The sequence below is a fragment of the Lipophrys pholis genome, assembly GCF_963383615.2.
Source record: "Lipophrys pholis genome assembly, chromosome: 1".
Classification (NCBI taxonomy): Eukaryota; Metazoa; Chordata; class Actinopteri; order Blenniiformes; family Blenniidae; genus Lipophrys; species Lipophrys pholis.
Window position 1 is genome coordinate 13,428,573 of NC_137635.1, and position 26,300 is coordinate 13,454,872.

The following is a 26,300-nucleotide window of genomic DNA, read 5'->3' on the forward strand; positions in this document are numbered from 1 at the left end:
AATCTTTCAACCAGACCAATTGGTATTTTATTGAGTATGAAATACCTATTAGATCTGACATAATTTGACAGTATGAGTGCTCGTTGTGATCTGACAAGGCTTTTCTTTTTATTTGTCGTCGTTCTAGGTGAGTTATTTTAGTTCATAGATTGTTTATCAGTGGCTCAAGTGAACCTGGTCATGTGGGGAACCTCTGGGTTAGAGAAGCTGACTTGACTTTGATTACTTGTAAATTTGGGACAGTTTGCAGAGTTTTAGGTGGGGGGCGGATGGACATCTTGTCTGTTCATGCTTGGATGGAGAGGCCGCCCATGGGGCAACCAGAGCCACCTGTCTGAGCAGATGGCCCATGGTGTGGCAGCTCATAGGACCAGCAGGGCCCAGCCAACGTTTGTATCTGGAGCAGGTGAAAAATAAGCCCGATCCCTTCAGATGATTGTGTTGAATTTGGCGCTATATAAATAAAATTTAATTTTGTGAGTGCATGCAGATCAGGTTTCATTTACTGATTGAACTTCAGTCTGACATTAAAAGTTCTTCAGTTGCAGCAGATGAAGAATGAAAAATGAAGTCAGTTTTATGTAAGAAACAAAACATGAAAATCAACTTTAAAGCCTATGTAAGTCACAACCCTTTCACTCAACACCTCAGAATGAATGAATGATTTCTTTTGTCATATTCTTTCAGGAGAATAAACAGACATAGGCTTGACTTAGCTTAAATGATCTGGTTTATTTACAACAAACTGAAAAAAAACTAAAACAAGATCTACAATCAGGTGCAGTAAAGCTCAAAATGAGAAGTTAGAACTGGAGGTGGTCCCATCATATACATTATTAAAGTAAATGTGCTCTTTGGTCACGTTGAATCCAGTTTGATTGAGTTTGTAAGAAAGTTATATTTTTGGTCTGATTAGTGCTGATTGACAACTTCAGGAATGTTAAAGAGAAACAAAGAGAATGAAGTTCATAATAAATAAAGGTAGTTGAATGAATAAAGGTGAAGTTGGAGCGACTAAAGGTAAAGAAGAGGTAAATATATGTTAAGTTACAAGAGATTACTGTGGTGTGCTGCTAACGTTGTGTCTCGTGCTCAGTTAAGCGTCAGTCCCTCGCTGACCGGCATGTTGATGTGTGCAGTCAGTAGTGGTGAGCTCCGCCCTTCGTGGAGGACGAACACTTTGATGATGTCAGCAATGCCTTTGTCGCTGGTGCACTCCACGAAGGTCTGGATGGGGTAAATGAGTCCGGGCACTAGCAGGGGAATCCTGAGGAACGGGTTCTTGACGCGATACAAGCTCTCGTCGTACAGGAAGCTGACGGCCAGGTTCATGACGGGCCGGCACGCCGCTGTGTTCTGGACATTCAGGGTCAGTTTGAAGGTCGGGCCTAAACCTTGCACCACGGCGTTCATCTTGAGGGGCTCGGTGAGGCTGGATGACATGGGCGTCAAGCTCGACTCCAGCGCCTTCACATAAGCTTTGGCGGCGGCGAGGCGCAGACGGCTCAGATCCATCTGGAACGCACGGTGCATGGCCAAGCCGCTCTCGCGCTCCCTCAGCGTCTGGTCCACGTACAGCTTGGTCTTCTTGGGCACATTGAGACGGATGCTCTGCGCCTGTGGTGGGCCGGGGGCGCCGTCCCGGTCATCAAATACCGCCGTCCTCTTCAGGATCTTCACTATCAAGCCGCCGGCTCTGGTGGTCATTATGAGGGTTCCGTCCTCACGTCCGTACCGGCCGAAGCATATGCTGGTGACCAAGTCGGGCGTCCTTATGGTGCTGAGAAGGTTTTTGTCCCGGTAAAGCTGCACCTCACAGTTCGCCAGGCCAATCAAGACAGCCTGGAAGCCCCGGGTCGGCAGGTCCATGGCCGCCATGGTGGTGATGGGAGCTGCGAGAACGATCCTCCACAGCTTTTTACCCTGAACACACAACCAACACAAAGGCTGAAGCTGTTTCTTTGTGACGTGAGTTCAGTTCCAAACATCTGAATTAAACCTGAAGAAAATCATTTGTTCTCTGCTTTGTGGGAAGGTGAATCTGAACCTGATGGACCTTCGTCAGACTCTGCTTTACCTTCTGAGTGAAGCACTGCAGGCTCTCGTCTGTGCAGCCGACCACTACATTCTTCCCAACTCGCACTAGACCGACAGGGTGGGACGCCAGCTCGATGCAGTACTTTGGTTTGTCCGAATCTCTGAAGAGGACAAGCAGACAGTAGATCAGGCGCTAGCAACAGTTGAGGATGAGAGTGAGGGTCCAATCAGGGTGAAACGTGGCTTTTGGCTCTTCTGGTCTGAAACATGCAGGATCTGACTGTAGGACCATCACCTTTCTTGGAGGCTCTCACCTGCGCAGGACGTAGATGTTCCCATTGCGACACGCCACTGTGATGCGAAACTCCACGTCAAACTGACCCGTCACATCCATGAACGAAGGAGCAGCAGGCAGCGACATCTGAAACAGTCCTAAAAAGTCAGACATCCCAAGAAGGTCCTCAGGTCTAAACACACGTTCAGAGCGGCTCACAGCGCCCCCTGGCTGTGCTGTTGGGCTCACACCTTGGAGAGGATGATGAAGGCCTCTGGGTCGAGGACGAAGACTTCGCAGCTCTCTGTTCCGATAACCAGACAGCTGACGCCGTCTTCATCAGCCGTGCTCTTCTTCAGAGTCCCGATGCAGGTGATGACCGTCTGAAAGCACAACACCATCGACCAATCAGAAGGCTTAGTGGACACGAGAAGGACACAGAGGACGGAGTCCCGATTGGGTCATTTCCACATCCTCTGCGAGCCAGGCAGCCATGAATTCATCTCGGAATGTTTTTGTTGTTTTGATTCTTGAACATAGTTTGACAGCAGTTTGTGACGCAGGTAAAACCACGTTAACGACAATGTGGTCACGAATGTGTGCTATGGGAGAATACCTGTCTTCTGATTGGCTGCTGCTTGTGCAGCTGAACGTACTCGTCCATGTCGTCGGGATCCAGAGACAGGAAGCGAAGCGAGCGCATGGACAGCGGCACGTCGGCCTTCTTCCTGATGCTCTCCAACATCTCCTTCAGGGTGAGAGGGTCGATCTGCCCCTCCCTCACCTGCTGCCACACGTCCTGACCAATCACAACAAAGCATTAGATCACAGGCGAGTCCACAAACTGATGACAACTGAAGGATTAAATTCAAAATCAAGGCAGCAAAGACTGAGGGGAGCGATTTGACATCTACAATGACGAAACACTAGAGGCAGAGTGAGGTATTTAGAGGACAAAAAAAATAAAGACTAAAAACAAAGATAACTCAATCTAGCATGATGGTAAAATACTAAAATGAATCTATCAGTTCAAGCTACTGAGTGTAAATTGGATAAATAGTTTAAAAAATTGGTAAAAATTAGTAATAGAATAGTTGAATTGTGTTCATTTAGTTGTTCGAAATACATATGTATAGACACTTTTTTACGGACAGGTAAATGCAGGAAAAGACTGACACGTCGGATGACGCTCTGAAGAAGGCGGCAGGCGCAGCCGAAACATGTCAGACAGGTAAACAACTTTTCTTGAATTTAGCTGTCGTGAAAATAGAGTCTATACATGAGTAAGAGAATACATAAATGAATACTAATCATCTCAAAGTCTGGTTAAAATGAAGTTTGTTTTTTAAATGTACAGATATTTTGCCTTCATGATAAAAGGAAGCTTCGCCGTGGGCTCTGTTCTAACTTTTGGAATGATTGAAAGAGCTGAAGACCTGAGGGCTGATCTGATGAAATCAAGTCTGATAAATCTATGTAACCAAGACATTAAGAGCTTTATAAACGTGAAAAAACAAAAACAAAAAACATAACATAACCTGTGAACACTGATGTTTCATCATGACATCAAGTGGCGGAATTTGAAGGTTAAAATGGTGGGAGCTGAGAGCCTTAAGGAGCACTGCAGTTCATTTGATGGCTTTTAGATAAAAACTCAGAGATGCCTATGAAGATCCTCCGAGATAATTAAGTTTGTTGCACTTATACCAAGAAGCAGCTCATTTATGTGAGCTCATATAGTCCTAACCAGTCCCGTGTCTGAGCTGTAATTAGTTCAAAAGCCAGATGATTTTCTTAAATATCATAAAATCATTTAACTAATTGAAACAAGCTTTTCTAAAATATTCCTTAAAGATTAGATATTGGCTTGTAGTTCTGGAGCACTGCACCGTCTAAATTATTTCTCCTCAGTGGAGGTTTAACTATAATCCTAAAAGCTGTAGCAAAGACACCAAACTGAAGAGCAGAAGTAAATCTTCTATGAAAAAGTATTAAAAAGACTTAAAGGACGGGATCTAAAAAGCGGGTTGATACTTTGTGTTTGGTAATAACTTTAAATTTGAAAAATTGGGTTTGTGGGTTTCTAACATGCACCTGTTCCAGCGTGTTGACCTGGAGGCTGGGCAGGGTGAACTTGAAGTACGGCCGCAGGTTTTTATAGACATAGATGCAGGGTCCGGAGGCCACGGCCACGGCGGGGATGCGGGGCTCGTGGAGATCCATGAAGAAGGCCACGAGGCCAGAGGGCAGGTCCAGCAGCGTGCTCTCGCTGGTCAGCGAGGTGCCGCGGTACACCTTCAGCTTCATGCCCACCGAGCCAGAGCCCAGGTCCCCCACCAGCAGGCGGCTCTCCCCGTCACCGCCCAGCTCAGCCAGGTCCACGCAGGACGAGAAGGTGTAGAGGCCGGCCATCGGGTCATAGTGAGCGTCGAGCCACTTCCCCCCGTCGCCGCTCGTCTCCCCAGAAGACATGACCGACACCTGGAATCACCCAGATGATGAAAGGTACATCAATACTGACCCATCAGAGCACATGACCCCCAGGAAAACAGTTATGGAAAACTCAGTTGTTCATATTTACAATGTTCTGCTAGTGTTGTTTATGGCATTGTATTTACAGTGCATTGTTGTTCATATCTATACTGTGCTGTTCTTTCTGCTCCACCAGGCCCAGGCTTCACCATCGACACTAAATACCAGGCCAAATCAAAAGTGAAACGGTGCCATATTTACCTTTTTAATTCAAGAGTACCAATATGCCACAGGCCTCAGATGAGGAATGCAGGCTTCTAGTATAACTATCTCTATATCTGCTGGGTGTTTGAGGGTTCTGTGCGGTATCTGAGTTGTTCCAAGAACTGAGCTCCTCTGATATCAAGAAGACCCACCAATGGATGGAAAATACTGGACTGACAGACAACACAGAGGCAACTAGAACAGGCACTCGGCAGAGCGCATACCTTTGCCAACGCCATATTTGTTTGGGGAACAGCCATGAGCTCATATCGGTGCTCACTTGGTAGATCAGGATTTATTCGAAACGGTCAGCTGTTAACGTACCAACATCTAATCAACTGGACCTTGAATGATGACAAATTATCCCTAAAAGTTTCATGAAATTCGGGTGAGTAGTTTTTGTGGAACGTTGGTTACATACATACATACATACAAACAAACCAATAATAAAGTAGAACGGGCACTCTGTAGAGCGCATACCTTCGCTGACGCCACATTTGATGTGTGAAACCTGACTTGTCCCTATGGAAACGACTCAGCTACCAGGGTATGAGAGGCTGCAAAGCTTTCTGGGAAATGTATGAGTGCTATTATTACTAGAAAATTTCAAAGGAAATTTAGTGTGACGAGATGAATGGGGATGAATGGGATAATTGTTTTTTGCAGTTTTGGGGGATTTATTCAGAAACGATTAGCTGTTAACATCCCAAAATGGTCCTTGGAAATCATCCCAGAAGATTTTATGCAATTCGGTTGAGTAGTTTTTGCGAAATGTTGGTAAAATACATACATAAATACCAATAAATAAATACACAAAGACAAACACATAACCTTCTTGGCCATCTTCGTTGGTCACCCAACTTGGTTGGTCGCCCAACTTTCGTTGAAGGTAATAATCATAGCAGCACGAGAACAATCACCGATCACAAGGGCGATCAAGGAACAGGTCTACCATAGCAGATCAGATCCAAGGCTGTGTAAAGATCCCCGAGAGATTATCCAGTAAATAGTAGCAGGGTATAAGATACAAGCAGGATCAGCATACATGGTGAGACACAACCAAGTAGCTGGGATACTGTGCAGACACATCTGTGGACAGTATTTAGACAAGAAGTACCTAAATCCCTGTGGGACTGGCGCTTTACAAGGAGAATCCAAATGACTTTGGGATTAGTCCTTAGACCTGCTCCTTGTTTTGTCTCGAGTATTTACATGTTCGAAATAAAAAAAACACAGCTTTGTTTTCATTTAATGTGTTGTTTATTGTGTATTGTAGTGTATTATTAATTATATTTACAGTAATTTAATCACACACCCCCCCCCCCCCCCCCCCCCCCCCCCCCCCCCCCCCCGCTCACCGTTACCAAGGAAACCGGCTCTGTGCGTCTGTTGACGGCGGTCGTTCAGGCGTTTTATCAACCTCAAAGCGACAGGAAAAGACGTGTAGCAGCGGGCATTAGATTCCGTTTCGGGGTTATTTCCAGAGACCTCGGAGAAAAATTGACGCAGGATTGTAGAGAAGTGAGAAGAGACGTGTAAATCCGTCCGTTAGATTTACTGCTGGTCTCCTCAGCTCTAATCCCTCAATCCGCTACTTCCGTCCCCGGCCGATGACGTCACAATTTGTAAAAGAGTTTTTTCCCCTTAATTGTAACACTAACTTTAAAAGTTTCTGCAAGTAAAAAACGTTCAATGGAGTTTAGAATATTTTTTGTTTGATTAACTTGAATATATAAGATGATTAAGGCTGATCTAAAATGGTTTATTCATAAGTGTTTAAATACAAAAACTGCCAGAGAATAATCAAATGCAGATAAATTCATTCAGTAGTCAAAATATACCACCAAAGATATCAAGCTTGAATGTAATGTAGCCTTGGCCAAAATAACATTAATGGGTTAAATATTGATAAGGATAAAGGAGTTTATTAATTTGGGTTTTTGTTGGTGTGACTAAAGTTATTGCACAATAGATTTGATGCAACATTAACGTTTTTTACCTAAATGCATCTTCATCATCTTTTGAGAGGAATTTACAAAACTCCACTCACTCATTCATTCACAAACACACACAACTCTGTGCTCACTGAATAACATAAAGTCACCTTTGATTTTATTTCCAAATATATCACAGAATCAGGTATCACAATAGGAACAGGATGTGTGTGTCAGAGCTGTGTTTGTGTATGTGTGTGGAGGACTTTATCGATTTGTTTCTGCAGCTCAGCGTCCAGCAGAGCCTCTCCAATCACAAACTGATCCTGAAACACACAAATAACCCCCAAACATCAGCCAGTGATTTTTTTTTTTTTTTTAAACAAAAACAAAGCAGATCAAAGTGTTTCACTTTCTTTCACCATCCCTGAGGTGCATTTGATTTTCTCACCTTCTTCTTGGTTGGAGGTTTATCCACTGGTGGGTTAAAGGTCATGTCTTTGAAACTGTAGTCCCAAAACAGCTCCACAGGTGCCCTGCGCGCACACACACAATGTCAGCACTATTTCTGCAAGAAGTCTTCAAATCAAAACAAACACGCCTCTGCTCCTGGACAGGCCACGCCCCCTTAGGTGAAAAGTGACAGAAAGTACCTGCGGCTCAGCTCCACGCTCAATGCAGCTGATCCTTCACTTGGAGCTCCACGACACAGGTGACCCGCGAACAGACGCACAACCGGGTGGTAATGTCTCTGCAAACACACAATAACAAACACAACAATAAGTGTTTAAGTTCCTTCTGTATCTTTGAGCATAAACGTGTCGTGTGTATGTATACTAATATAGTTAGTGTGTTCACTTGCAGGTGTGTACATACTGGTAGTATGTGCGTATATGAATAAAGAGCGAGGATGTGTGTCCAGCGTGTGTACGTGCCACAGGGCTGTGTTCTGAGCGTTGCAACGTGTGTGTACCCGCAGTGTGTGTAGTTCCCATAAGGCTGTGTTCTGAGCGTTGCAGTGTTCAGGGTCGTCCAGCTCTGGCAGGTAGAAGCCGCTGCCCTGGATCTCATTGTCCAACAGGAAGTCACACTTTGGGAAGGACTGACAAATACACACACAAACATTTTAACTTCAAATAATTTTGTCACCGGTACACTCACACACACGCTTCCTCACACACACACACACACACACACACACACACACACACACACACACACACACACACACACACACACACTCACATGTAGGGCGGCCCGCGTGGCGGCGAGGATTCCCACACTGGCGTCGGGCAGCAGCTGTAGACTGATCGTGCTAAGTCGTTTGACGAACGCCATTGCCCTCTGCAGGGTCACCTGCTTCCTGCGGCGGGTCAGCATGGCGTCCAGGCACCGCAGCACGATGATGATGTCATCATTGGATTTCCCTGAAACGCCACATCAGAGACATCGGAGTGTGAAAAAAAAAAACAACAACAAAAAACAAGCAGCGGTCATGCGACGTCCTGAAGAGACTGACCTGCGTGGAGGCGAGGTAACATCTTGTAGAGGTGCTGGTAGAAGGTCAGCGGGTCGATGTTCAAGACATCACCTGGTTCAAACACAACCCCCCGCCAAAATAAAGCTCCAAACATGCTCACTCTCCACAATAAAATCTGTCCCTTCATAAGGAAGCACTCTGACCTTGTCCTGACAGGATGGTGAACACCGTCTGGATGCAGTGCAGACTCTCCTGATTACTCAGATCCTGCCAATCAAACAAGACTTTAACAAACAAACCAATCAACAACCAGCAGACTGAGGAGGGGGCGGGGGCAGGGGAATACTCACTCCTGATTGGATGTGGTTCTGGAGCACGTTGAGCAGGTCATCGAAGAACTCCAGGTTAATTAGGTGAGCAAAACTGTGAGAGTAACACCAGTGTCATGACAGAGAAAGTCTGTGTGTGTCTTTGTATATATGTGTGTGCGTCATACTTGGCCAGCCCCTCCAGAACTGCAGGAAGTAGAACTGATCTGTGAGCCTTCTTCAAAATCCTGAAGTACACCAGGAAGACCATGTTGAGAGTCTCTGTGTGCTGAAGAGCAGGAGGAGTTCAGTCTGTCGTCTCTGTGATTGAATCCAGTTTGAGAAGTTTGAACTCACCAGTTTCAGTTTGTGTTCTTTGCTCTCTGAAGCTTCAGCTTCTAACAACTCTTTGTCCAACTTTTCCTCAGCCTTCTTCCACTGTAACAAACACAAACAGTAACACTGTAACACACACACACCACACCTTATAACACATGTTAAATGCAGAGGCAAACATTGTGTGTGTACCTTTCTCTGCATCCTCGACAGGTTCTTCTTCTTCTCTTTGTGGTTCATGAACTTCTTTGTTGGCTTCGTATCCTCGATGTCTTTCTTCACTTCTTTGATCCTCAGACTGAGCAGCGTGCGCAGCACCTGATGGTTGAAGACGAAACATCGCAGTTCATGTTAACGTACTGTCGCTGTGTGTGCGTGTTTGATCCATTACATCAGGCCAGAAACTGTGTGGGTGCGTTTGATTTGTTACCTCAGGTCGGACGTTGTAGTTGAGGCTCCGGACGAGGCCGGAGATCACCCGTACGGTGGCCAGTGAGGCAGCGCCCAGCTTGTCCTGCAGGAAGAGTTTCCTGAAGGCGTCACAACACATGTCCGACACCTGAAACACACAGAGACTTGAAGGCATCACCACACTGTTGAGTACCGGCTCCTAAAAAGCTGGGCCGCACATCAAAACATGACGTTTGGCACATCGTCCTAACTTTTGTGGATTCCACGAGGTGGCGAGCTGGGACGGGGGTGTCTCACCTTCCTGTCGGGGTCGTTCATGAGGGGCACGAGCAGTACGATGATGTTGTTGTGGAAGTTGAAGTGTGGCATTGCCAGCAGCAGCTCAGAGAGGCAGCGCACGGCAACCGCCGCCAGACCGGCGTACGACCCCAAGTTCACCGCCTGACGCCGCTTCTTCTTCTGCTGCTTCCAGTCTGAGCACGCAAGGGGGAGAGGGAGGGGTCACTGTGCGTGCATGTCTAAGAATGTATGTGTGTGTGTGTGTGTGTGTGTGTGTGTGTGTATATACCTTTGATGGTCTGTTCCAAGTCCTCCAGGTAAAACTTGTACTGACTCACTAAAACTTCCTCGAACTCTCGGAGCTGATGAGTCTCTTTTTTCACCTGAAACACACTTTGTGTCTCAGTACAGCACACAGGACTACGAATACTGAGAAGGATGGAGGACTACAGAGAGCATCACTTCCTGATCCTCAGAGTGGGTGTCTGGTACCTTGGTGCTCTTCTCCTCCTCCGTCAGTGGGCGGATCCTGTAGGTCGGAGCCACATCTTTGAATATCTCCATCAGAGAAACCATCACCAGCTTCCTGACGGTGACCGCCACGCTTGGGTCAGCCTCCATCAGCATCCCACGCAGTTCCTTGACACGCTTCACCTGCAGCACCACACATCACGTTACCACAGCAACCTTTAAACGCGGGGAGCCCGACGGCGGCAGTTCTTACGTTACTGATGGGGTCCGATATGACGGCTGATCCCAGGGCAGCAATGTGCAGCTTCTTCTCCTGGATCTTCTGAGATCTGTGCTGCTCCTTCTCTGCTGGTGTCAGCGCCTCCATGCTCAGCGCTGCCCCCTCTGTCCAGGAGGTCACACCACAGTCACATGACATGCCCACTTTGTCCGCCTAAACAAATCCAAGACATTTCTTACCGTTTTCCAGGTGGTCCATCTCCTCTGCAGCATCTTCCTCCTCCTCCTCCTCCTCTTCATCTTCAACCTGCTGCGGCACAGCTGGCAGCACAGAGAACAGTTGTGACAACCTGCACGGTTGCTGTGAGGTGGTAGTTTGATGTAGGCGTGTTTGGTGAGTTACCCCTCTGGATGCTCTGTGGGATCAGCCCTCTCTTGTCTTTAATGGGCAGCAGGTGAATCACCTCCTTCTGCTCGGTCCTCGCCAGCTTACGGGGAACCTTCTCGTAGCCCCGCATCACCTCCGAGCTGCGTTTCTTTCCACTGTGTACTGGCGCGCTGGTACCCCATGCACAAAACCAACACACCTCAGTAAGCAAAGTGTGCCCGTACGACAAAACGTGTGCAGGTGTGTGTTTTTGCGTGCAGTATTACCATGACGACAGATCTCTGGTGACGAAGGAGGCCCGCTGAGCCATGGTGCTCATCTGCCGCAGGTCGTCATCCTCCAACATGTCAGTGGGCAACGTGTCCAGGAAGTCCTCCTCCTCCTCCTCGTCTGTGAAGCACAGAGAGACGGTTCACTTTACACCGTCCGAGGATCAGACCAAAGACCAGAACTTATTAGACTGGTCAGAGACCAAAGATGTGTTGCAGAAGAGTCAAGACCAGAGAGCAGAAAACCATAAAGATTACAGACCAAACATCAAACTTTGAGACCAATGACCAAAGCTCAAAGAACAAAGATCAGAAACCCTAAGAAATGTTTTGTCTTATTGCTCAGTCCTATATAAAATCAATCATTTAATAGTGAATTATGATATAATTTAAAATGCTATCCATCCCATGAACCAAGTCCTGATCTTAACGCCGTCCTCTCACCGGGCCTGGGGCAGTACGTCTCCAGCGAGGGTGGCGGCATGGCCGTGACGGCGCCTTTCACAGCCTGCCGCAGCCTTTTCTGCTCTTTCCGCTGCTTCTTGGCGGTGACGGTCTGCTTCTGCTGGCGGTTCTTCAGCTTGTTGTCCAGCTTCACGCCGCTCGTCTTCAGCAGACGGCGGAACGTCGGGCGCCGCTTCTTCGATCGTGGCTGCAGACATGAAGACAAACACAGGATTACCGCCACATCCGAAGCAACTAAAGCTTCAAGCTGTGTTCAGGACAACTGGGAATGTTCCAACGTCCTCCTGAATGCTACCAAACTGGAAGTTCCTTTTTTTTTCTTCTAAATTCAAACCTGATGTCATGAACATGAAAGCTAAAATCAAGTTGAAAAACTTTTGGGCTTCGTTACCCGATCGTAACTCGCCAGCGACAAACAGTGTGTGTGAAAGGAGTTTGTCTCCATGACAACGACATTTGTCGGTTTCCTTACGAAGCTCCCAAAAGGAAAGTGGAAATTTCCTACTTGGGAACAGCTTCAGTTTCCAGCTATTACTCTGAAATGATTTATATACAGGTTATTTCAATTGATTCAGGGCGTGGTGTGATTCAAATGTACTCACTCGCAATGTAAAAGTGTCAGTTACTGCTGTAAGCAAAGAGTAAAGTTATGAAGAAAGAGAAGCTGAAACTTTTTGGGGGGGTAAAAAATCAGAAGCCATAAACTCACTGATGAACAGTAAAAGTTCACCTTTAAAAGGTCTAAAATAAAAAATGGAAGATTAGCTGTTAATATTTTGTTTTTAAAGAGCCTGTGTTTGGAATCTGAGTTCAGTTCGGGTCAAAGTTCTGGCTTAGAGTCTCAGTGACGCTGAAAGACTCCAGGTCTAGATTAATGATTCTGCTTTAGAAGGTCCAGGTCTGGTTTGGAGACTCTGGGTCTAGTTTAGAGAGCCCAAGTCTAGAATAAAGAATGGTTTAGAGATTCTAGATCTGGTTTACAGAGTTTGGATCTGTTTTTAGAAATATTTCCCCTGCTGTTCTTGTTCAGGAAGTTGAATTTAAATAAAAAAAAGAACCACCCTTTAATCTGAACAGTGCCTGGTTTATATACATGTTGACTTTAAATGGACTCTGGTACTGAATCGGTACCAGACTTTTCTCTGGAAACACTGAATTTAAAATATTTTCTCCACAGTGACACCAACATGTTTCCTGGAGTGACTCCGGTCTTAAGACACTCACCGGACCCATGGCGGCAGCTCCCCGGGGCTCTCTGCTCACTCAGGCCGGATAGAAGTCGCTCCTCGCGGCTGCTGCAGGTAGAAGGAGTCGGTGTTTTCGCTGGTGCTGGTCACCGCACGCGTGCTGAACAGTGACCCGGAAGTAAACCGTGAACACAGCTGCCACTGCGTTGACTAGAGCGCCCCCAGCGGCCGGAAGAAAAGGTATTTCAACACTCAAAATATAACAGGTTTCTCACGTAAAAACGCTCAGAAATTTAAATGTATAATATAAATACTCATCATAACCACCATTTACGCTTGGTGATTTCCAGGAAACACATTTTCATTTGGTTGATTAGTTTTCATTAGATCATATTCTGAAATACTCAAAATCACCACCTTGTTCGCTGATAATACAATACTGTAAGTCAAGTTAATTGTTAGATATTGTTTTAAAATATTGCCTATCAAATTTTGAAAAATAAAGTAATTTTTTTTTCATGAGTAAATAAAAAGTATGCAATCCCCTGGACACCAAAAGATCAGTAAGAAAAAAATGTGATGTTCTGTATTCAGACAATACACCCTGATGGTGATGAAAAGACAGTGAGGGAGTTGGTACATTTTTAGAGCATTAAAACTCCAATGAACAATTTCTTTAGAATTGAGTGAACTCAGTTGCATTGTTTTTCATTTTCTACATTTTTATTTCCCAAACATAAAAAATATTGTCTATAAAACTTGAGAAACTTAACTTTATACACATTTACAGGAAAATTCACAATTAAGGTAGAGTCACAATCTCAACCAATCACAATGCAGCAGGTCAGTGGGCGGGGATGGATGGTGCAGCAGCTCGCCAGCTGAGGAGATCTGGAATGGAAGTTCCACCCAATGCAATATGAATGACCTCTGATAGTTTAGGTCCAACACCTTGTGTTGTATTGGTGAAAACAAACAAACCAAAAAAGTCATTTTATTTAATCACATTCAATTTGTTTTCCAGGAAGTGGGTGTGGCCTCGCCGTGGATCACGCATAGCCGCATTTGTGCAGCTTGAGGTTGCGCTGGTCCGAATATCTCTTGCCGCACTTGTCACAGATGAACTGTTTGCCGCCTGCGTGCACGTGTCTCTTGTGCGTGCGCAGGTGGCTGCCCTGGCTGAACGTGCGGCCGCACACGTCGCAGCCGTACGGCTTCTCACCGGTGTGCACGCGCATGTGCAGCTTCAGGCTGTTGGCGTTGTTGAACTTCTTGTCGCAGGAGTCGCACTCGAAGGGCTTCTCGCTGGAGTGCGTGCGTCCATGAGAGATCAGGCTGCTCTGCTGGCTGAAGGCTTTGCCGCACTCCGCGCACCTGAAGGGCCGCTCGCCGGTGTGGATCCGCCGGTGGATCTTCAGGTTCACCGCCTGCCCGAAGCTCTTCCCGCACAGCTCGCAGCTGAAAGGCCGCGCGCCGCTGTGGACGCGCTGGTGGTTCTTCAGGTTGACGGCATAGCGGAAGGTCTTGGGGCACTGGTCACACTTGAAGGGCCGCTGGCCGGTGTGGATGAGCTGGTGCGTTTTCAGCGTGACGGCGCGCGTGAAGCCCTTCCCGCAGACGTTGCACACAAAGATCTTCTTGCCGGTGTGTGTGTGCGCGTGGCGCTGCAGGTTCTGCAGCAGGCTGAAGCGGTGGCCGCACACGTCGCAGCTGTACGGCTTCTCCCCGCTGTGCACCATCGAGTGCGTCTTCAGCTGCGCCTGCTTGGAGAAGCGCCTGCCGCACTCCGTGCACTCAAACGGGCGCTCGCCGCTGTGCGTGTGCATGTGGCTCTGCATGGTCTGCCGCTGGCGGAAAGTCCGGCCACAGGTGGGGCAGGAAAATGGCCTTTCGCCCGTGTGGATCAAGAGGTGGGACTTCAGGTTGCTCTGAGACGTGAAGGATCTGCTGCAGAGCGAACACGCCAACAACTTCCACGAACCGCCCTGCGGCCTCGAGTCCGACTTGACGGAAACCTTCGGCGGCGACTGCTGTGAGTCAGACGGCTGAGCGGCTTCCAGCCGAGCTCCTAGAAGAGAACCCAGGAACACTCAAGGTGAATGCCTCGAAAACAAAGATTCAGATCAACTCAGAGCAACAATCAGAAGATCCAGTCCCAGTCCAGACAGACTCGTGTGTGGTGCGTTCAGGAACTCACGCTCGACAATGGCTCCCAGGTCGATGTTTCCGTGTTCGTCTTTGACGGTGACGGCGAGCACGAACGGTGCCTCAGGTTCCTCTTCCTCTGACTTAGTCTGCAAAGACAAGAGGCATCGGGAGGTCAGTGAACGCCCCGCAGGCACACAGGTGAGTCCTCGGAGAAGACTCTTACCTGACGAAGTGAGTCTGCGTCTGTGTTCTCGGCTCGAACGCCATACGAGTGCTCGAGGTCTGCGAACAACAAAAATAACTCATTAAACATCATAAGGAAGTGGAACGCCTGGTTGGGTGGCGGTGGCGTACATACCGACTCGTGTGTTGTTGAGGACGTTGAGCACCCTGGTCTGTGGACGCTTCGCACTCCGAGGAGCCTCAGACTCCAGCAGCGGCTGGGCCTCATCCACGATGTTCAGGATCTTCCCCAGAGCCTCGTTCCCAAGAATCTCCATGACAGAGGCGAACAGCACCTGAACGCACCGTCAGAGGTTACTGTCCCAACCTCTGTGACATCACATACATTTACCGCTTTGCTCCGACAGCAGCCTCCTTAAAATGACAACGCAACAGGTCTGTGAGCATTTAGAAGAGCTGATGTTTTCCGTGACTCACCGCCTTCTCCCTGCTCGCTCTCCCCGGCTCCAGTGGCTCCTTTCCTGGGCTGCCTCCTCCTCCTCCTCCTCCGTCCTCCAGCAGCTTGTGCAGCTCCGCCACGGCAGCGTGGACCAGAGACTCCATGACGGCGGCCAGCTGCGTGTGCAGCAGCCCGACGGAGGCGCTCATCCCGCGGGGAGACGCTGCCGCGGAGCGTAAACAAGGACGAAAACAACACTCCACACTGCGGGAGTGTCCCCTGCTCTGTGCTCCGGGTAGAAACACATCCGGTTAAACCGGAGATACAAATGTTTCAAGCTTTTTTTTTATTTATTTATTTTTTAATTCAAACTTTGTTTATTGTATTTTGGGGGGGCAACATACCACGTCCAAACATATATTGCAAAAAAGTACAGAGTCATTCAATTATAATTACAGTAAAAACACAATAAAAAGAGCAAAACAAAAAAATACATTAAACTAAGCACACACAACCTTAAAAAAACCACATCACTTATTAATATTGATAAAACTGTGAAGCCCTGCAGCATTAAACTCATCTTAGTCCAACATCCTTCACTTTCAGATATCTATTTTTTTTTTATTATTATTTTCATTATTCTCAAGTGAAGTGCAGCTAAACGTATTTTCCTTCTTCTGGCCGTTCCCTTCCAATGTGTTTATCTGATAATTTAGGGTTGTCAAAAAAAAAATGTTTTAATGAAAAAGAAAAATATCTAGGTCACTTGGGAAAGTAACTCTTTTAACATCGAAAGTAAGGACCCCAAATATTGTTGAATGTATTGAATAAACCAACTGCCAAGAGCATAATCTTTTTCACTCTATTAGAATATAAAATGTCTCTTCTCCAATGACTATGAGAGGCAGGTCGACTCAATTTCCAGAAGTGCATTTGGTTTAATTCATTCTTCTATAACCTCTACAGTAATATCTGACAAGTATTTGCAGGGAAGACAGAGCCTGAAAGACTGAATCAAGTTTGCAGGTCACTGCTGACATCAACAGGGATACATTTTGTAAATCTTCGCTAACTGTGCCTTTGTATAGGAGGTATGGTGTACATGTATACCTTGAATAAGGCCATACTTTTAACAAATTGAGGATTCTGTACTCTATGTAGTATCTCTGTTCAAAGTTCATCTGGTATGTCTGGTGTCCCCAGATCCTCATTCCAAAGGGCCTTTATAGAGTTAAACATCCAAGCTCATCATTAACAAACAAAACACTGCAGATCACATCATCAGCTCATCTTTATCAAACAAACAGGCTTTTTTATGTGATTTATTGTCTCACAATACTTTTGTCACTTCCAATAATTGAGTGAAGATCTAAAACAGATATTCTATTTTTCACAGTTTTCATTCATAATGAAACAAAAGGAAAAAGTTATAAATTGAAAAACTATAATTGTCCTGAGAATTGCACTATGATGCAGGATTTTCTCTTATTGAGGCAACTTCAAGGGATCAAGCCAGAGCTTTTCGTACTATGATGCTGGTTCACTTGAGTTGAATCACGGAGTTGATAACCAGCTTCGTAGTACTGGTTATCAAGGGTTCTGGGCCAGTCTAAGGACTTTTCATATCAAGAAATGTGCATCAGCTTTGGACGCTGCACTGCTGATGTTCCACCCACTCGGAAATGAGGCGGTGACCAATGGCGTGTTGGGGAGGAAGCCAGGTGACGGGTGGGTCGCCTCTCCTGGGCGGAGTCTTCACCTGCAGGGCAATGATGACCTCCTTCAGAGTGAACCAGCGAGCGTCCTCCAGCTCCAAGTGGTCCACGTCCAGCTGAAACACCCACAGGTCATCAGGTCCAACAGATGCAATCAGTTCATCTGAATCACTGTCAGACCTGCATAAAGTCATATCTACACACATCACATTGTGTGTGTTGCTCACCTGAGTGTGGGCCGGGTTGACGGAGGCGTGGCAGCCAATCATGAATGAGCTGTTAGGAAAAGGCCAGTGCTGTGAGGAGCTGTATGAGATGCTCTGGACCTCCAGGCCCACCTCCTCTGCTACTTCCCGATGTAACGTCTCCTCCACGGTTTCCCCTGCAGCAACACACAGGTCACAGTCAACCTTGTGCACACACGCAGGCACGCACAAGTCAACCGAGACTAACCCATGTCACAGAAGCCTGCCAGAGCACTGTACAGCCCTCGAGGGAAGGTGGACTGTCGGCCCAACAAACACCGTTTCCCATCAGACACCAGGACAATCACCACTGGAGACATCTGTGGACAAACCAGGAATACTCTGATGAAACTTCTCAGAAATCCTAATGGGACCAGGTCTTTCTGGTGGAGATGGGCTCTGGTACCTTGGGGTAGAAGATGGTGGAGCTGTTGCTGCAGACTCTCTGACTGCCAGACTGGTTCCGCTGGGTTGGCTGACCCGTGGCGCTACTAAACCTATTGGTCTGATGCCACCGGAGCAGAGCCTGACCCTGCAAAGCAAATCAGAACGCAGATCAGAGGTCAAACCTTCGGGTCCGGCTCCAGTTGCTCACCTTGGCCACCAGAGGTGCTGCTTCTCCATCAAGGAGAAAGAAAGCTTTCCTCAGATCCACAAAGACTCCTTTACACTCTGCTTCTACTGCTGCCTGGTCCAGTTCTCCTGGACACAGACCAGAACATCAGAGTTGAGCCGGTGCCTTCTGGAGTTTCCTCCCAAACTTGTCCTTACCAACATCCAGACAGAACTGAGCCTGGTTGTCTTCAGAGCAGCCGACCAGAACAGAGTCGTTTAGCAGGGACTGGTCTGCGCCAAGTCTCTGCAGGACTGACTGCACATCTGGAATGGAAAACACAATGATGTGAGTGTCTGTTTGACTTTGATTTAGTGTGAGGTCCTCGATGCAGCTTTGGTTTTCTACCGGAGCAGGCGAGCGTGGTGGGTCTGAAGGTTACCCCGTCGGTTTTCTGCAGCAGAGGAGCAAGATGGTGAAATAGAAAGACGCAACCCGCTTGCAGTGCGGTGAAGCATGCCTCATTGTCCTCCTTCAACCGGCTCAGGTACCTGGGAGGAGGAATTCATTATTCAACCAACCAGTAACCCATTAATCAATCAACCACACAACCAACCAGTCATTACACAATCAACCAACCAAACAACAAGGGCCATAAATTAACCAATCAATAAACTAAATAGTAAATGCTTAACCAACCAACCAACCAACCAATCAGATCAGAGAAGTTGTACCTCATCCGGGACACGTATCCTGAGGAGTAGCCGCGGTGGATCACTGGATGTTTAGTGGCTGAGAGGAGGAGCCAGACAGACCTGAACATGATGAACCTGCAGACATAGAGCAGGGCACACATTAACCAAGCTTTGCACGAAAAAGTGGAATTGAACATATTTTGGAATTCAGCATTAAGCTAAAGGCTGATAAAGCTATGCGAGCTCACAACGCTGAGGAAGGTAGGAACATGTAACTTTTGGACTCACGTCAACTCTCATCAACATTAGAGCAACTAAACACCAACAACAACCTCAGAAAATTAAACAATGAGCACATAAAAAACACAAAACAACCACATTAAAAACACACAACCACAAAAAGATTATATACAGAATATCACACAATCAAATACAACAGGTTACAGCCACAAATCAAACACTCAAGACGATACAACAACAAGACAACCACAGAACCAAAACACACACAATTACAACTGACACAAAAACACACAAGAACCACGATGAGCACACAACAAATCACAGACAATGTGTTACAACAAACACCAGTCATAACCACACAACACATTACTACCACACATCATGTTACAATTACACAACAACAAAAAGTGATAAGATAAGATATCCTTTATTTATCGCACATGTGGAGAAATTTGCAGTGGTACAACAGGATAGTAAAGAGAAAGAAGCACACATAGCAGAAACTAAAAAAGATAAAAATACAATATAATAAAAAATATGCACACGGTGCCTATAAGTGTGGACATGTACAGAATATGGGGGTGGATGTATTGCACATAGTAAACAGTAAATACCTTTTTATAGATTATTGCACAGTTGGAGTGGAGTGATATTGTCCGGATGTGGTGTGTCAGTGGTCTACTGGGAGCAGGCTTGGCTGAAGATGTGATCTCTCCTGCATCATTTTGAATCAAGTGAAGACTTTTAAAGCAACTATTCACACACCCGGATCATAGTGAATGACAAAAGTCTACTCAGAAGGTAATAAACACATGGATTCATTCCTATGTCCCTCCGAGTCAACATGTTTCTGATTTTAAGAGACATTACAGGTGAAAGAAAGCAGTCCTGCAGACTGTGGGAAGGATAAAACCTGATCAAAAGTAACTCCCAGGTTCTTCACAGTGATACTGAACGTCAAAGTAATACAGTGTTACTACAGGTTTAGATCATTTGACTGTTAATCTAATAACTTCTGTTTGATCTCAGTTCAGAAAAAGAAAATGAGTTTGAACAGTCGCATCTGGTTTCATAGATACATAGACCACAACACAACACCAATCATTCGTCAATAAATCAAATTGAACACTGATAATTACACCTCCTGCTGCACCTGCATGGAGGACCGGATGAAATCGTCTTGCAATGAATCATTTTCAGAGAAACCTTAAAAACAAATAACAAAATAAATAAAAAGCCACGTGACGTTACCATGTATTTCCGGTCGTATTCAGGTCTGGATCTTATCAGGAGCTTCTTCTCGAAGAAGGTTCCTGCGTTTAATCCAGAGTGGATCTTTGCTCGTTCATGACTGCAAAATATGAAGTAACAGCAGCTCCACGCGACCTCCTGCTGCTCCTCCTCCTTCTGCGGTTACATATCCCGGCGACTTCGTTACTGCCATCTGCAGGGGTCAAACTGTCTCTCAGGTCAATAAATGTGTTCAGTTGCTTCATTTCAAGCTATAAAAAAAATCCAATTTACCAAAAACAAAACAATAAACAACAGGTGTTATTCTATTAATGATTATATAAAATTTTACGAAGTAACTTTCTTAAGAAAATACATTTCCCAGAGGCCTCTGCGATGCACTCCATGTCCCGGCATGCCTTTTTGTAGGCGGAAACAGTGTTTCCGTCGTTCTCAACAGCAGCATGGCGGTGTTCATGGACCTAAACATCAGGCTGAATCCCGACAAGAGCAAACTGCAACGACTCATTGACACTGCGGCTCACCGTGAGTTGTTCTGCCGGAGTTACAAGTACCGGGAAGTTCCCATTCCGAGCACCGGCCACTCCGAGCTTCGGTGTTTAGGATTAACTGGTTTCCATGTTAACTGGTGACCGACTTCCTTTAGGGTTAGTGTCCAGTTACTGCTACTGCAGATGTTTTAGGGACTCACAAAGGGTACAACACTTAGAAAGTCATTGGTAAATGCGGTAAAAAGTCGCGTCAAATATCGAACATGTAGCACCAGCAGGACACTAAAAGAAGTCGGTCACCAGTTAACATGAAAAACACTTGAACCAAAACACCGGTCACTTACACTTACTTTTAACTTTAAAACCGGACTTGTGATTTAAATTCCTTTCAATAATGTCGGTTCTTTAAAATACAAAAGAAATTGCATTATATACTGTTTACCAACCCTGAGTGTCTCTTCTGCAGTCGGTTTCTCCACGGTGGCTCTGAACTATGTGTTTGAACCTTCAACCAAAAAGAAGCAGGTGAGATAACCTGTTGCGGTGCGTTCAGGGATAGCAGGACACTGGAGCTCTCCTTTTGGCTCATATTCAGTCTGTCTCTGCAGGAGATCCCAGTCCCGACCCCAATCAGTGAGCTGATTGGTCAGCTGCCGGTGGTGCAGGGCCGCTCTCGTCCAATCAGAGTGCTGAACAGACTGACGGTGGTGACGTCGGACGCCAGCCACTTTGTGAGTTTCCCTGTAGAGTCACCTTTGTGTGTTTATGTATTGTTTACAGGGTGATCTTTGTTTACCGTGTTCTTCAGAGGCCAAGTGCTGCAGAGTATCGGCGCTTCGACCTCCTCGCCGTGGAGCCGACAACAGAGAAACTCTTCCATGTGAGCTTCACTGACGCACATTAACTTCTGCAAGGGCGCGTGACGTTCATTGACACTGGTTCTCGTGTGTACAGGCCGCCTGTATGACATATGATGTGGACATCGTGTGTATCTCTGTAACGGAGAAACTTCCATTTTTCTTCAAGAGAGCGCCGATTAACGGGGTGATTGCACAACACGGCATCATGTCTGAATGTGTCTCTGCATCACGCACACACTCAGTGTGTATTTGTGTGTGTAGGCTGTGGACAGAGGCGTGGTGTTTGAGCTGTCCTACGCAGCAGCCATCAGAGATTCGACCAGGAGGCGCTACACAATCGCTAACGCGGTCTGTCTTATGGAGAGCTGCAAAGGAAAGGTACGCACCAAACGATTGGTCTCCTGAAGTGTGATGTCACACAGCGCTGTACTGATGTCTGACCCATGTGTTTGTGTTTCAGAATGTGATCCTGTCCAGCGCAGCAGAGAAGGTCAGTAGCCAGTTGACCCTTCGCAGAGAGGTGGTGGGTTCAGGCGTTAACGTATCTTTGTTTTCAGGCTCTGGAGCTCAGAGGACCGTATGACACCATCACCCTGTATCCATCAACAAACACGCCGTGTAGTGATGTGTGTGTGCTCAGTGAGTTGTTGTGTTCCTGAACTGTGTGTACATCAGAGGCTCGTTGTTCGGTTTGTCAGACGAAGATTCAAAAGCAGCCGTTTCCGCCTCCTGCAGATCAGTTTTACTTCACGCAGGTAACTCGCCTCCACACTGACACTCTAGTGCTGCCAGAGGAAGCAGCTCAGGATCGATGTGTGTGTGTGTGTGTGTGTGTGTTCAGAAACCCGGAGGACAGCGAGTGGGATCATCTCCACATCGAAAATTCCCCAGGAGGTGGTGCTGCAGGACCAGACAGACTGTAGGTTTGTGAGGATGTGTGATGATGCATTTACGTGCAGTTTCCTGAATTGTGTGTTCACTCGAGCAGGTGACGAGCCGTCAGCAAAGAAACCCAAACACACCTGATGAGTGGGCCGGACTTCTAATCAGCTAGAGTTCAAGATGTTTCGTTTTTTTTTCCTTTTCAATAAACAGTCTGAAGAGTCTGTTAATATCTGTGCTTTATTTTCAAATAAGTACAAATGCTGTTCGACATTCATTCACTTGGATTTAGAAGTAAAAAATCTCAATCAGAAAAATAGAAATTTACCCGCGGGAAGACTTTAATGCATCATTAAGACACGACACCAGAGTGTTGTGTCTTTTAAAAACTTTACACATTACATGTGTATATAAAACCTCATTCATGAAATCTACTTACTGCAGCTTACATTTTGAAATACTGGCTCAGTTGTGTGTTCACAGAAAACGCAACACACAAGCTCATTTGCTGCATTGAGTGCACCTCAGGAAAACATACATTTGACGTATATAAAACCAATCAAGAGGTCAGACATGAGGTGAAACTTCACCTGGTGCAACTTTTCAAGATAATCGTATCTTGTTTTTTTTCTTTTGAAATTAGTAGACAGCCCTAAGCATTTGTTATGTCATAACACCTGTGTAAACTACATCTCCCATGATGCATCAGTGGCTACATGGCTGAGTTGCTGCTAAAAAAAGAACTTAGACAATGTTAACACTGTAGTTTTCCGGACGGGCCACAATGTGGCGCACAGACACTCCGTCCTTAAAGGCACATGTGAGAACAGCATGTAAACTGAAAGAAGAACCAAAAAGTCCTCAATGGTTGTAGGAAAAAAACAAAACACAGAAGTCAGTAAGTGGCTTCCTCTAGGAGTGACTGAATGCTTCAAACGGAGGGGCAGAGTTCAGGGAACACAGAAACATCTAATTGGATGGATGAGAGACAAAGATCCTGGCTGGTGCTGGTGCTGGTCCTGGTGCAGGGGTGTGGTTGATCAGTGGCCCATGATGTGATTGATGTGACCCTGAAGTCATAAGATAAATAATTTTACCAAAATGTCTCAGATTTCCTAAAATTTCCACCTGAATCTGTGTGTCTACTGTTCAGGAGTCTTACCGGCTCTCCGCCAAGACACCGTGGGCAGCAGAGTGCAGGTCTGCCCCGAACCACACCCATCTGTATACACACAAACACACACAGGTTACCATAAAAACAGAAGTAGCCACTGGCCACACAGCTTTGACTAAATCTTAAACTTAATGCCATTTATTTTTACAAAACCAAACAAAAATCTTGGCGTGAGGGTGTTCCTCAGGGCTCTGAGCTGGTGTTCTTTACAGCTGCATAAAGCTGGGTATTGCCAGAAGACTTAGCATACATTCGATACGATGCGTAACAATTTATACTCCCGTACAAAGCCCCTAAATTACATAACAAATTAAGACAATAAAAAGGCAGGTACATCTTATATAGGCTTTGGCGTTATATAAAACCATCAGTATGTATCTAATGATACATGAGTGTTTGCTTATCAGCTGTAATCACAGTTTACTGCAGAGCTCCACTTCCTGTTGTCCCACCTGCTGCTCCTGCTGCTGATTGGTCAGCACAGGACTGGGGGAGGTTTCCATTGGACAATCAACCACTCGAAGCTCCGCCCCCAAACACCTGCGTTTCTGAAGGAGAAACACTGAAGTCAAGACTGAGCCTAACCAAAGGTCATCGTCCAACTCCAGGAAGTAAAAACCGAAGACTCAGATAATCTTTTCAGCTCAGATTACTAGCAGGAAATCAAAACCGTGCACGTGAAGAACAAAAATAAAAATAAAAAGAAGTGAGTTAAGACGTTACAGTCTGCAATCATACACCTGAACGCATCACGTTAGAAAAGTTTAAATTTGGTCACAAAATGTTTCCGAATCAGCCCTGCCTGCTATGATCTATACTGTATCAGTATCTGTATCTGCACTCACCGCGGTGCAGCCCCACAGCTGCTCTTCCTCCTGCAGACTCCTCTTCTTCAGCAGGTTGGCACACTGCATGCTAACGGCTAACAGCCTCAATGCTCCGCCGTTAGCATCGATTCAGGGCAGAATAAAATCACAACTTGCGGCTCAACCTGCTGAATAACTCAATGAGGACGGACCACAGCGGTCTGTAGAGACTGTTGTTCACTGACGGTTTGACCTTTTGACAGAAGCTTTTCAACAACTGCAGCAACCGGAAGTCGCAAATCTTCAGAATAAGAGCCCCGTTGGTAAGGCAAGGAACATTATTCATACAATACCATTCAGACACAAGGCAATTCACAAGAAATACATGAAAACGAGGCAATCAAGTATATTATTCTTAAGCAATTAATCTTTTTCCAGATGACAGTGAGCTGATTTTGTTGTTGTCTTAATGTGGTTGTTGAATTTCAAGGTAACAATAAGTGGCTCTAGAACCCTTCTCGCTTCGAGGACATAGTTTAATTTTAGTTTGAAGCCTCCTGAATGGACCGGATGTGAAAAATCTGTGCGATATGTCAAGGGAAGTAATCTTAAAATTTCAAATCGAGTGACATCACGGGATCGTCATGAAACTCTCGCGAAACTCTCGCGATAACCATTCTGACGTAAAAGTTAGAAACAAACGATCGGCATGAAAACAAAAAATCACATTGAACTCCAGAAAACCGAATATCTCCACAGATATTTGTAAGTGTTATTTATATTCCCCCGAATGCTAACTCGGACTAGCCACTCTGCTAACTGTTAAAACAGTGAAGGGGATCTCACCTGAAGCTTCATCGTGGGATATTTAAACGGCAAACCAGGAAAGTCTCTGAGTAACAAGGCTGCCCAAAACGTTGGCTCGATGTCACGAATCTTTTAAAGAAAAATGCACCTCTTTGAGCAGAGAGCCAGTTAGTTTATCAGATCGCGTGACTGTTTGTTTGGTCCTGTCTACAAACCTGCACTGAAGAAAATTAACCGGGAAGTTGATTAGTTCCGGTTTGGTCATAGGAAACACAAATTCATCTTAAATAAAGTTGGTCTTAACCTACATACATGATCAAATTCAAAGTAATATTACAGGAGCATCAAAGTTACGGAATCTCTCCAACATTTTAGTTGTGATGCAAATCTGAGAACTTTAAAGGCAAGGCAAGGACATTTTATTCATAGAGCACCATTGAAACATAAAGCCATTCACAGTGCTTTAAAGACACTATACATTACATATTAGCACATTAAACAGATAAACACACCAAATTTGAACACAGTAAATATGTGAATAGATGAAATACAGTATGAACACACTAAACATGTAAACACATCAAATATAAACACATTATTCACATCACGAAAATAGATAGAATAAAAAGATTTTCTCCTCAAACTTTTACACATATTACCCCATAATGATAATTTGAAAAAAGAAATGTTCTTTCAGTGTTTTCAAGTGTATTAAACATAATAACTAAGAAATATTGTGATTACTTCCAGATGTAACTGTTGCAAAGAGTGTGATGTGACGTAGTTACACAGGCTGAGCAGTAGGGGGCTGAAGAGTTCCGCAGATAAACCCCACAGTCGATACATTTTATTCTGAAGTTCTCTCTAAAGTCTTTCAGTCTCAGATCTCACTCCAGCAGAGCTGCTCTGTGATGTAGCAAAGAACAGATTCACATCATGGATGTTTCAATCTGCAGCAGCTGTTTGATGTTATCACGACAATGTGGATCAAAAACCTCTGAGGAACGTCTCAGAACT

General features: G+C 45.7%; 6 protein-coding genes across 15 annotated transcripts; 1 reads left to right on the forward strand and 5 right to left on the reverse strand.

Annotated features, from left to right (window-relative positions):
• Window positions 1–714: 714 nt before the first annotated feature.
• On the reverse strand, window positions 715–6,643 carry bbs1 (Bardet-Biedl syndrome 1). Of its 2 annotated transcripts, none has more exons than XM_080461446.1 (7): window positions 6,412–6,643; window positions 4,406–4,792; window positions 2,928–3,110; window positions 2,563–2,694; window positions 2,352–2,458; window positions 2,078–2,198; window positions 715–1,923 (listed from the first exon to the last, which is right to left on the reverse strand). In XM_080461446.1, exons 2-7 carry the CDS (start codon window positions 4,781–4,783, stop codon window positions 1,093–1,095), a joined length of 1,752 nt encoding a protein of 583 aa, XP_080317572.1. In that variant the 5' UTR covers window positions 4,784–4,792; window positions 6,412–6,643; the 3' UTR covers window positions 715–1,092. The 2 variants fall into 2 exon arrangements, with proteins under 2 accessions (XP_080317572.1, XP_080317571.1); XM_080461445.1 differs by having other exon boundaries at window positions 6,406–6,643.
• Window positions 6,644–7,129: 486 nt separating this feature from the next.
• Window positions 7,130–12,970, reverse strand: noc3l (NOC3-like DNA replication regulator). The gene is made up of 21 exons (XM_080461035.1): window positions 12,832–12,970; window positions 11,587–11,794; window positions 11,140–11,263; window positions 10,889–11,043; window positions 10,726–10,806; window positions 10,520–10,650; window positions 10,288–10,449; window positions 10,085–10,178; window positions 9,814–9,989; window positions 9,536–9,664; window positions 9,298–9,423; window positions 9,127–9,207; window positions 8,958–9,058; window positions 8,812–8,884; window positions 8,665–8,728; window positions 8,501–8,572; window positions 8,227–8,408; window positions 7,955–8,083; window positions 7,635–7,732; window positions 7,433–7,517; window positions 7,130–7,307 (listed from the first exon to the last, which is right to left on the reverse strand). Exons 1-21 carry the CDS (start codon window positions 12,838–12,840, stop codon window positions 7,215–7,217), a joined length of 2,373 nt encoding a protein of 790 aa, XP_080317161.1. The 5' UTR covers window positions 12,841–12,970; the 3' UTR covers window positions 7,130–7,214.
• A 508-nt stretch (window positions 12,971–13,478) lies between these two features.
• Window positions 13,479–15,848, reverse strand: LOC308107488 (uncharacterized protein). Its single transcript, XM_080459837.1, has 5 exons — window positions 15,603–15,848; window positions 15,301–15,460; window positions 15,166–15,224; window positions 14,992–15,088; window positions 13,479–14,862 (listed from the first exon to the last, which is right to left on the reverse strand). Exons 1-5 carry the CDS (start codon window positions 15,771–15,773, stop codon window positions 13,844–13,846), a joined length of 1,506 nt encoding a protein of 501 aa, XP_080315963.1. The 5' UTR covers window positions 15,774–15,848; the 3' UTR covers window positions 13,479–13,843.
• A 79-nt stretch (window positions 15,849–15,927) lies between these two features.
• Window positions 15,928–20,470, reverse strand: nudt13 (nudix (nucleoside diphosphate linked moiety X)-type motif 13). Of its 2 annotated transcripts, XM_080469091.1 has the most exons (10): window positions 20,264–20,470; window positions 19,627–19,727; window positions 18,812–18,907; window positions 18,486–18,628; window positions 18,296–18,403; window positions 18,120–18,226; window positions 17,931–18,056; window positions 17,733–17,844; window positions 17,507–17,661; window positions 15,928–17,395 (listed from the first exon to the last, which is right to left on the reverse strand). In XM_080469091.1, the coding sequence occupies exons 3-10, from the start codon at window positions 18,898–18,900 to the stop codon at window positions 17,204–17,206; spliced, it is 1,032 nt and encodes a 343-aa protein (XP_080325217.1). In that variant the 5' UTR covers window positions 18,901–18,907; window positions 19,627–19,727; window positions 20,264–20,470; the 3' UTR covers window positions 15,928–17,203. The 2 variants fall into 2 exon arrangements, with proteins under 2 accessions (XP_080325217.1, XP_080325218.1); XM_080469092.1 differs by lacking the exon at window positions 19,627–19,727 and having other exon boundaries at window positions 20,264–20,427.
• Window positions 20,285–22,720, forward strand: rpp30 (ribonuclease P/MRP 30 subunit). Of its 2 annotated transcripts, XM_080469114.1 has the most exons (11): window positions 20,285–20,788; window positions 21,221–21,279; window positions 21,363–21,485; window positions 21,563–21,634; window positions 21,709–21,798; window positions 21,876–21,992; window positions 22,075–22,104; window positions 22,172–22,209; window positions 22,290–22,369; window positions 22,456–22,533; window positions 22,603–22,720. In XM_080469114.1, the coding sequence occupies exons 1-11, from the start codon at window positions 20,707–20,709 to the stop codon at window positions 22,638–22,640; spliced, it is 807 nt and encodes a 268-aa protein (XP_080325240.1). In that variant the 5' UTR covers window positions 20,285–20,706; the 3' UTR covers window positions 22,641–22,720. The 2 variants fall into 2 exon arrangements, with proteins under 2 accessions (XP_080325240.1, XP_080325239.1); XM_080469113.1 differs by having other exon boundaries at window positions 20,674–20,788; window positions 22,456–22,720.
• LOC308113136 (uncharacterized protein) lies at window positions 22,718–25,505 on the reverse strand. 7 transcript variants are annotated; one of them, XM_080469141.1, is made up of 5 exons: window positions 25,323–25,505; window positions 24,516–24,661; window positions 24,123–24,218; window positions 23,659–23,718; window positions 22,718–23,566 (listed from the first exon to the last, which is right to left on the reverse strand). In XM_080469141.1, exons 2-5 carry the CDS (start codon window positions 24,582–24,584, stop codon window positions 23,537–23,539), a joined length of 255 nt encoding a protein of 84 aa, XP_080325267.1. In that variant the 5' UTR covers window positions 24,585–24,661; window positions 25,323–25,505; the 3' UTR covers window positions 22,718–23,536. The 7 variants fall into 7 exon arrangements, with proteins under 7 accessions (XP_080325267.1, XP_080325266.1, XP_080325265.1 ...); XM_080469140.1 differs by having other exon boundaries at window positions 24,516–24,697; XM_080469139.1 differs by having other exon boundaries at window positions 24,516–24,777.
• Window positions 25,506–26,300: the final 795 nt, after the last annotated feature.

Coding starts and splice junctions, on each gene's coding strand:
- bbs1 (XM_080461446.1), bottom strand. CDS start 4,783: ATGTCTTCTGGGGAGACGAGCGGCGACGGGGGGAAGTGGCTCGACGCT. Junction 2,459..2,562: donor CCTTCATCATCCTCTCCAAG/GTGTGAGCCCAA, acceptor GGACTGTTTCAG/ATGTCGCTGCCTGCTGCTCC. Junction 1,924..2,077: donor TGCAGTGCTTCACTCAGAAG/GTAAAGCAGAGT, acceptor TTGTGTGTTCAG/GGTAAAAAGCTGTGGAGGAT.
- noc3l (XM_080461035.1), bottom strand. Junction 10,179..10,287: donor AGGAGGAGAAGAGCACCAAG/GTACCAGACACC, acceptor AGTGTGTTTCAG/GTGAAAAAAGAGACTCATCA. Junction 9,059..9,126: donor AAGAACACAAACTGAAACTG/GTGAGTTCAAAC, acceptor CCTGCTCTTCAG/CACACAGAGACTCTCAACAT.
- LOC308107488 (XM_080459837.1), bottom strand. CDS start 15,773: ATGAGCGCCTCCGTCGGGCTGCTGCACACGCAGCTGGCCGCCGTCATG. Junction 15,461..15,602: donor GAGCGAGCAGGGAGAAGGCG/GTGAGTCACGGA, acceptor CGGTGCGTTCAG/GTGCTGTTCGCCTCTGTCAT. Junction 14,863..14,991: donor CCTGGGAGCCATTGTCGAGC/GTGAGTTCCTGA, acceptor GTTCTCTTCTAG/GAGCTCGGCTGGAAGCCGCT.
- nudt13 (XM_080469091.1), bottom strand. CDS start 18,900: ATGTTCAGGTCTGTCTGGCTCCTCCTCTCAGCCACTAAACATCCAGTG. Junction 18,404..18,485: donor CACCACGCTCGCCTGCTCCG/GTAGAAAACCAA, acceptor TTTCCATTCCAG/ATGTGCAGTCAGTCCTGCAG. Junction 17,662..17,732: donor GGCAGGCTTCTGTGACATGG/GTTAGTCTCGGT, acceptor GTGTTGCTGCAG/GGGAAACCGTGGAGGAGACG.
- rpp30 (XM_080469113.1), top strand. CDS start 20,707: ATGGCGGTGTTCATGGACCTAAACATCAGGCTGAATCCCGACAAGAGC. Junction 21,486..21,562: donor CGTCGGACGCCAGCCACTTT/GTGAGTTTCCCT, acceptor CGTGTTCTTCAG/AGGCCAAGTGCTGCAGAGTA. Junction 21,799..21,875: donor AGAGAGCGCCGATTAACGGG/GTGATTGCACAA, acceptor TTGTGTGTGTAG/GCTGTGGACAGAGGCGTGGT.
- LOC308113136 (XM_080469136.1), bottom strand. CDS start 24,584: ATGCAGTGTGCCAACCTGCTGAAGAAGAGGAGTCTGCAGGAGGAAGAG. Junction 23,719..24,087: donor GTGGAGCTCTGCAGTAAACT/GTGATTACAGCT, acceptor GTGTGTATACAG/ATGGGTGTGGTTCGGGGCAG. Junction 23,567..23,658: donor GGTGTCTTGGCGGAGAGCCG/GTAAGACTCCTG, acceptor TTATGACTTCAG/GGTCACATCAATCACATCAT.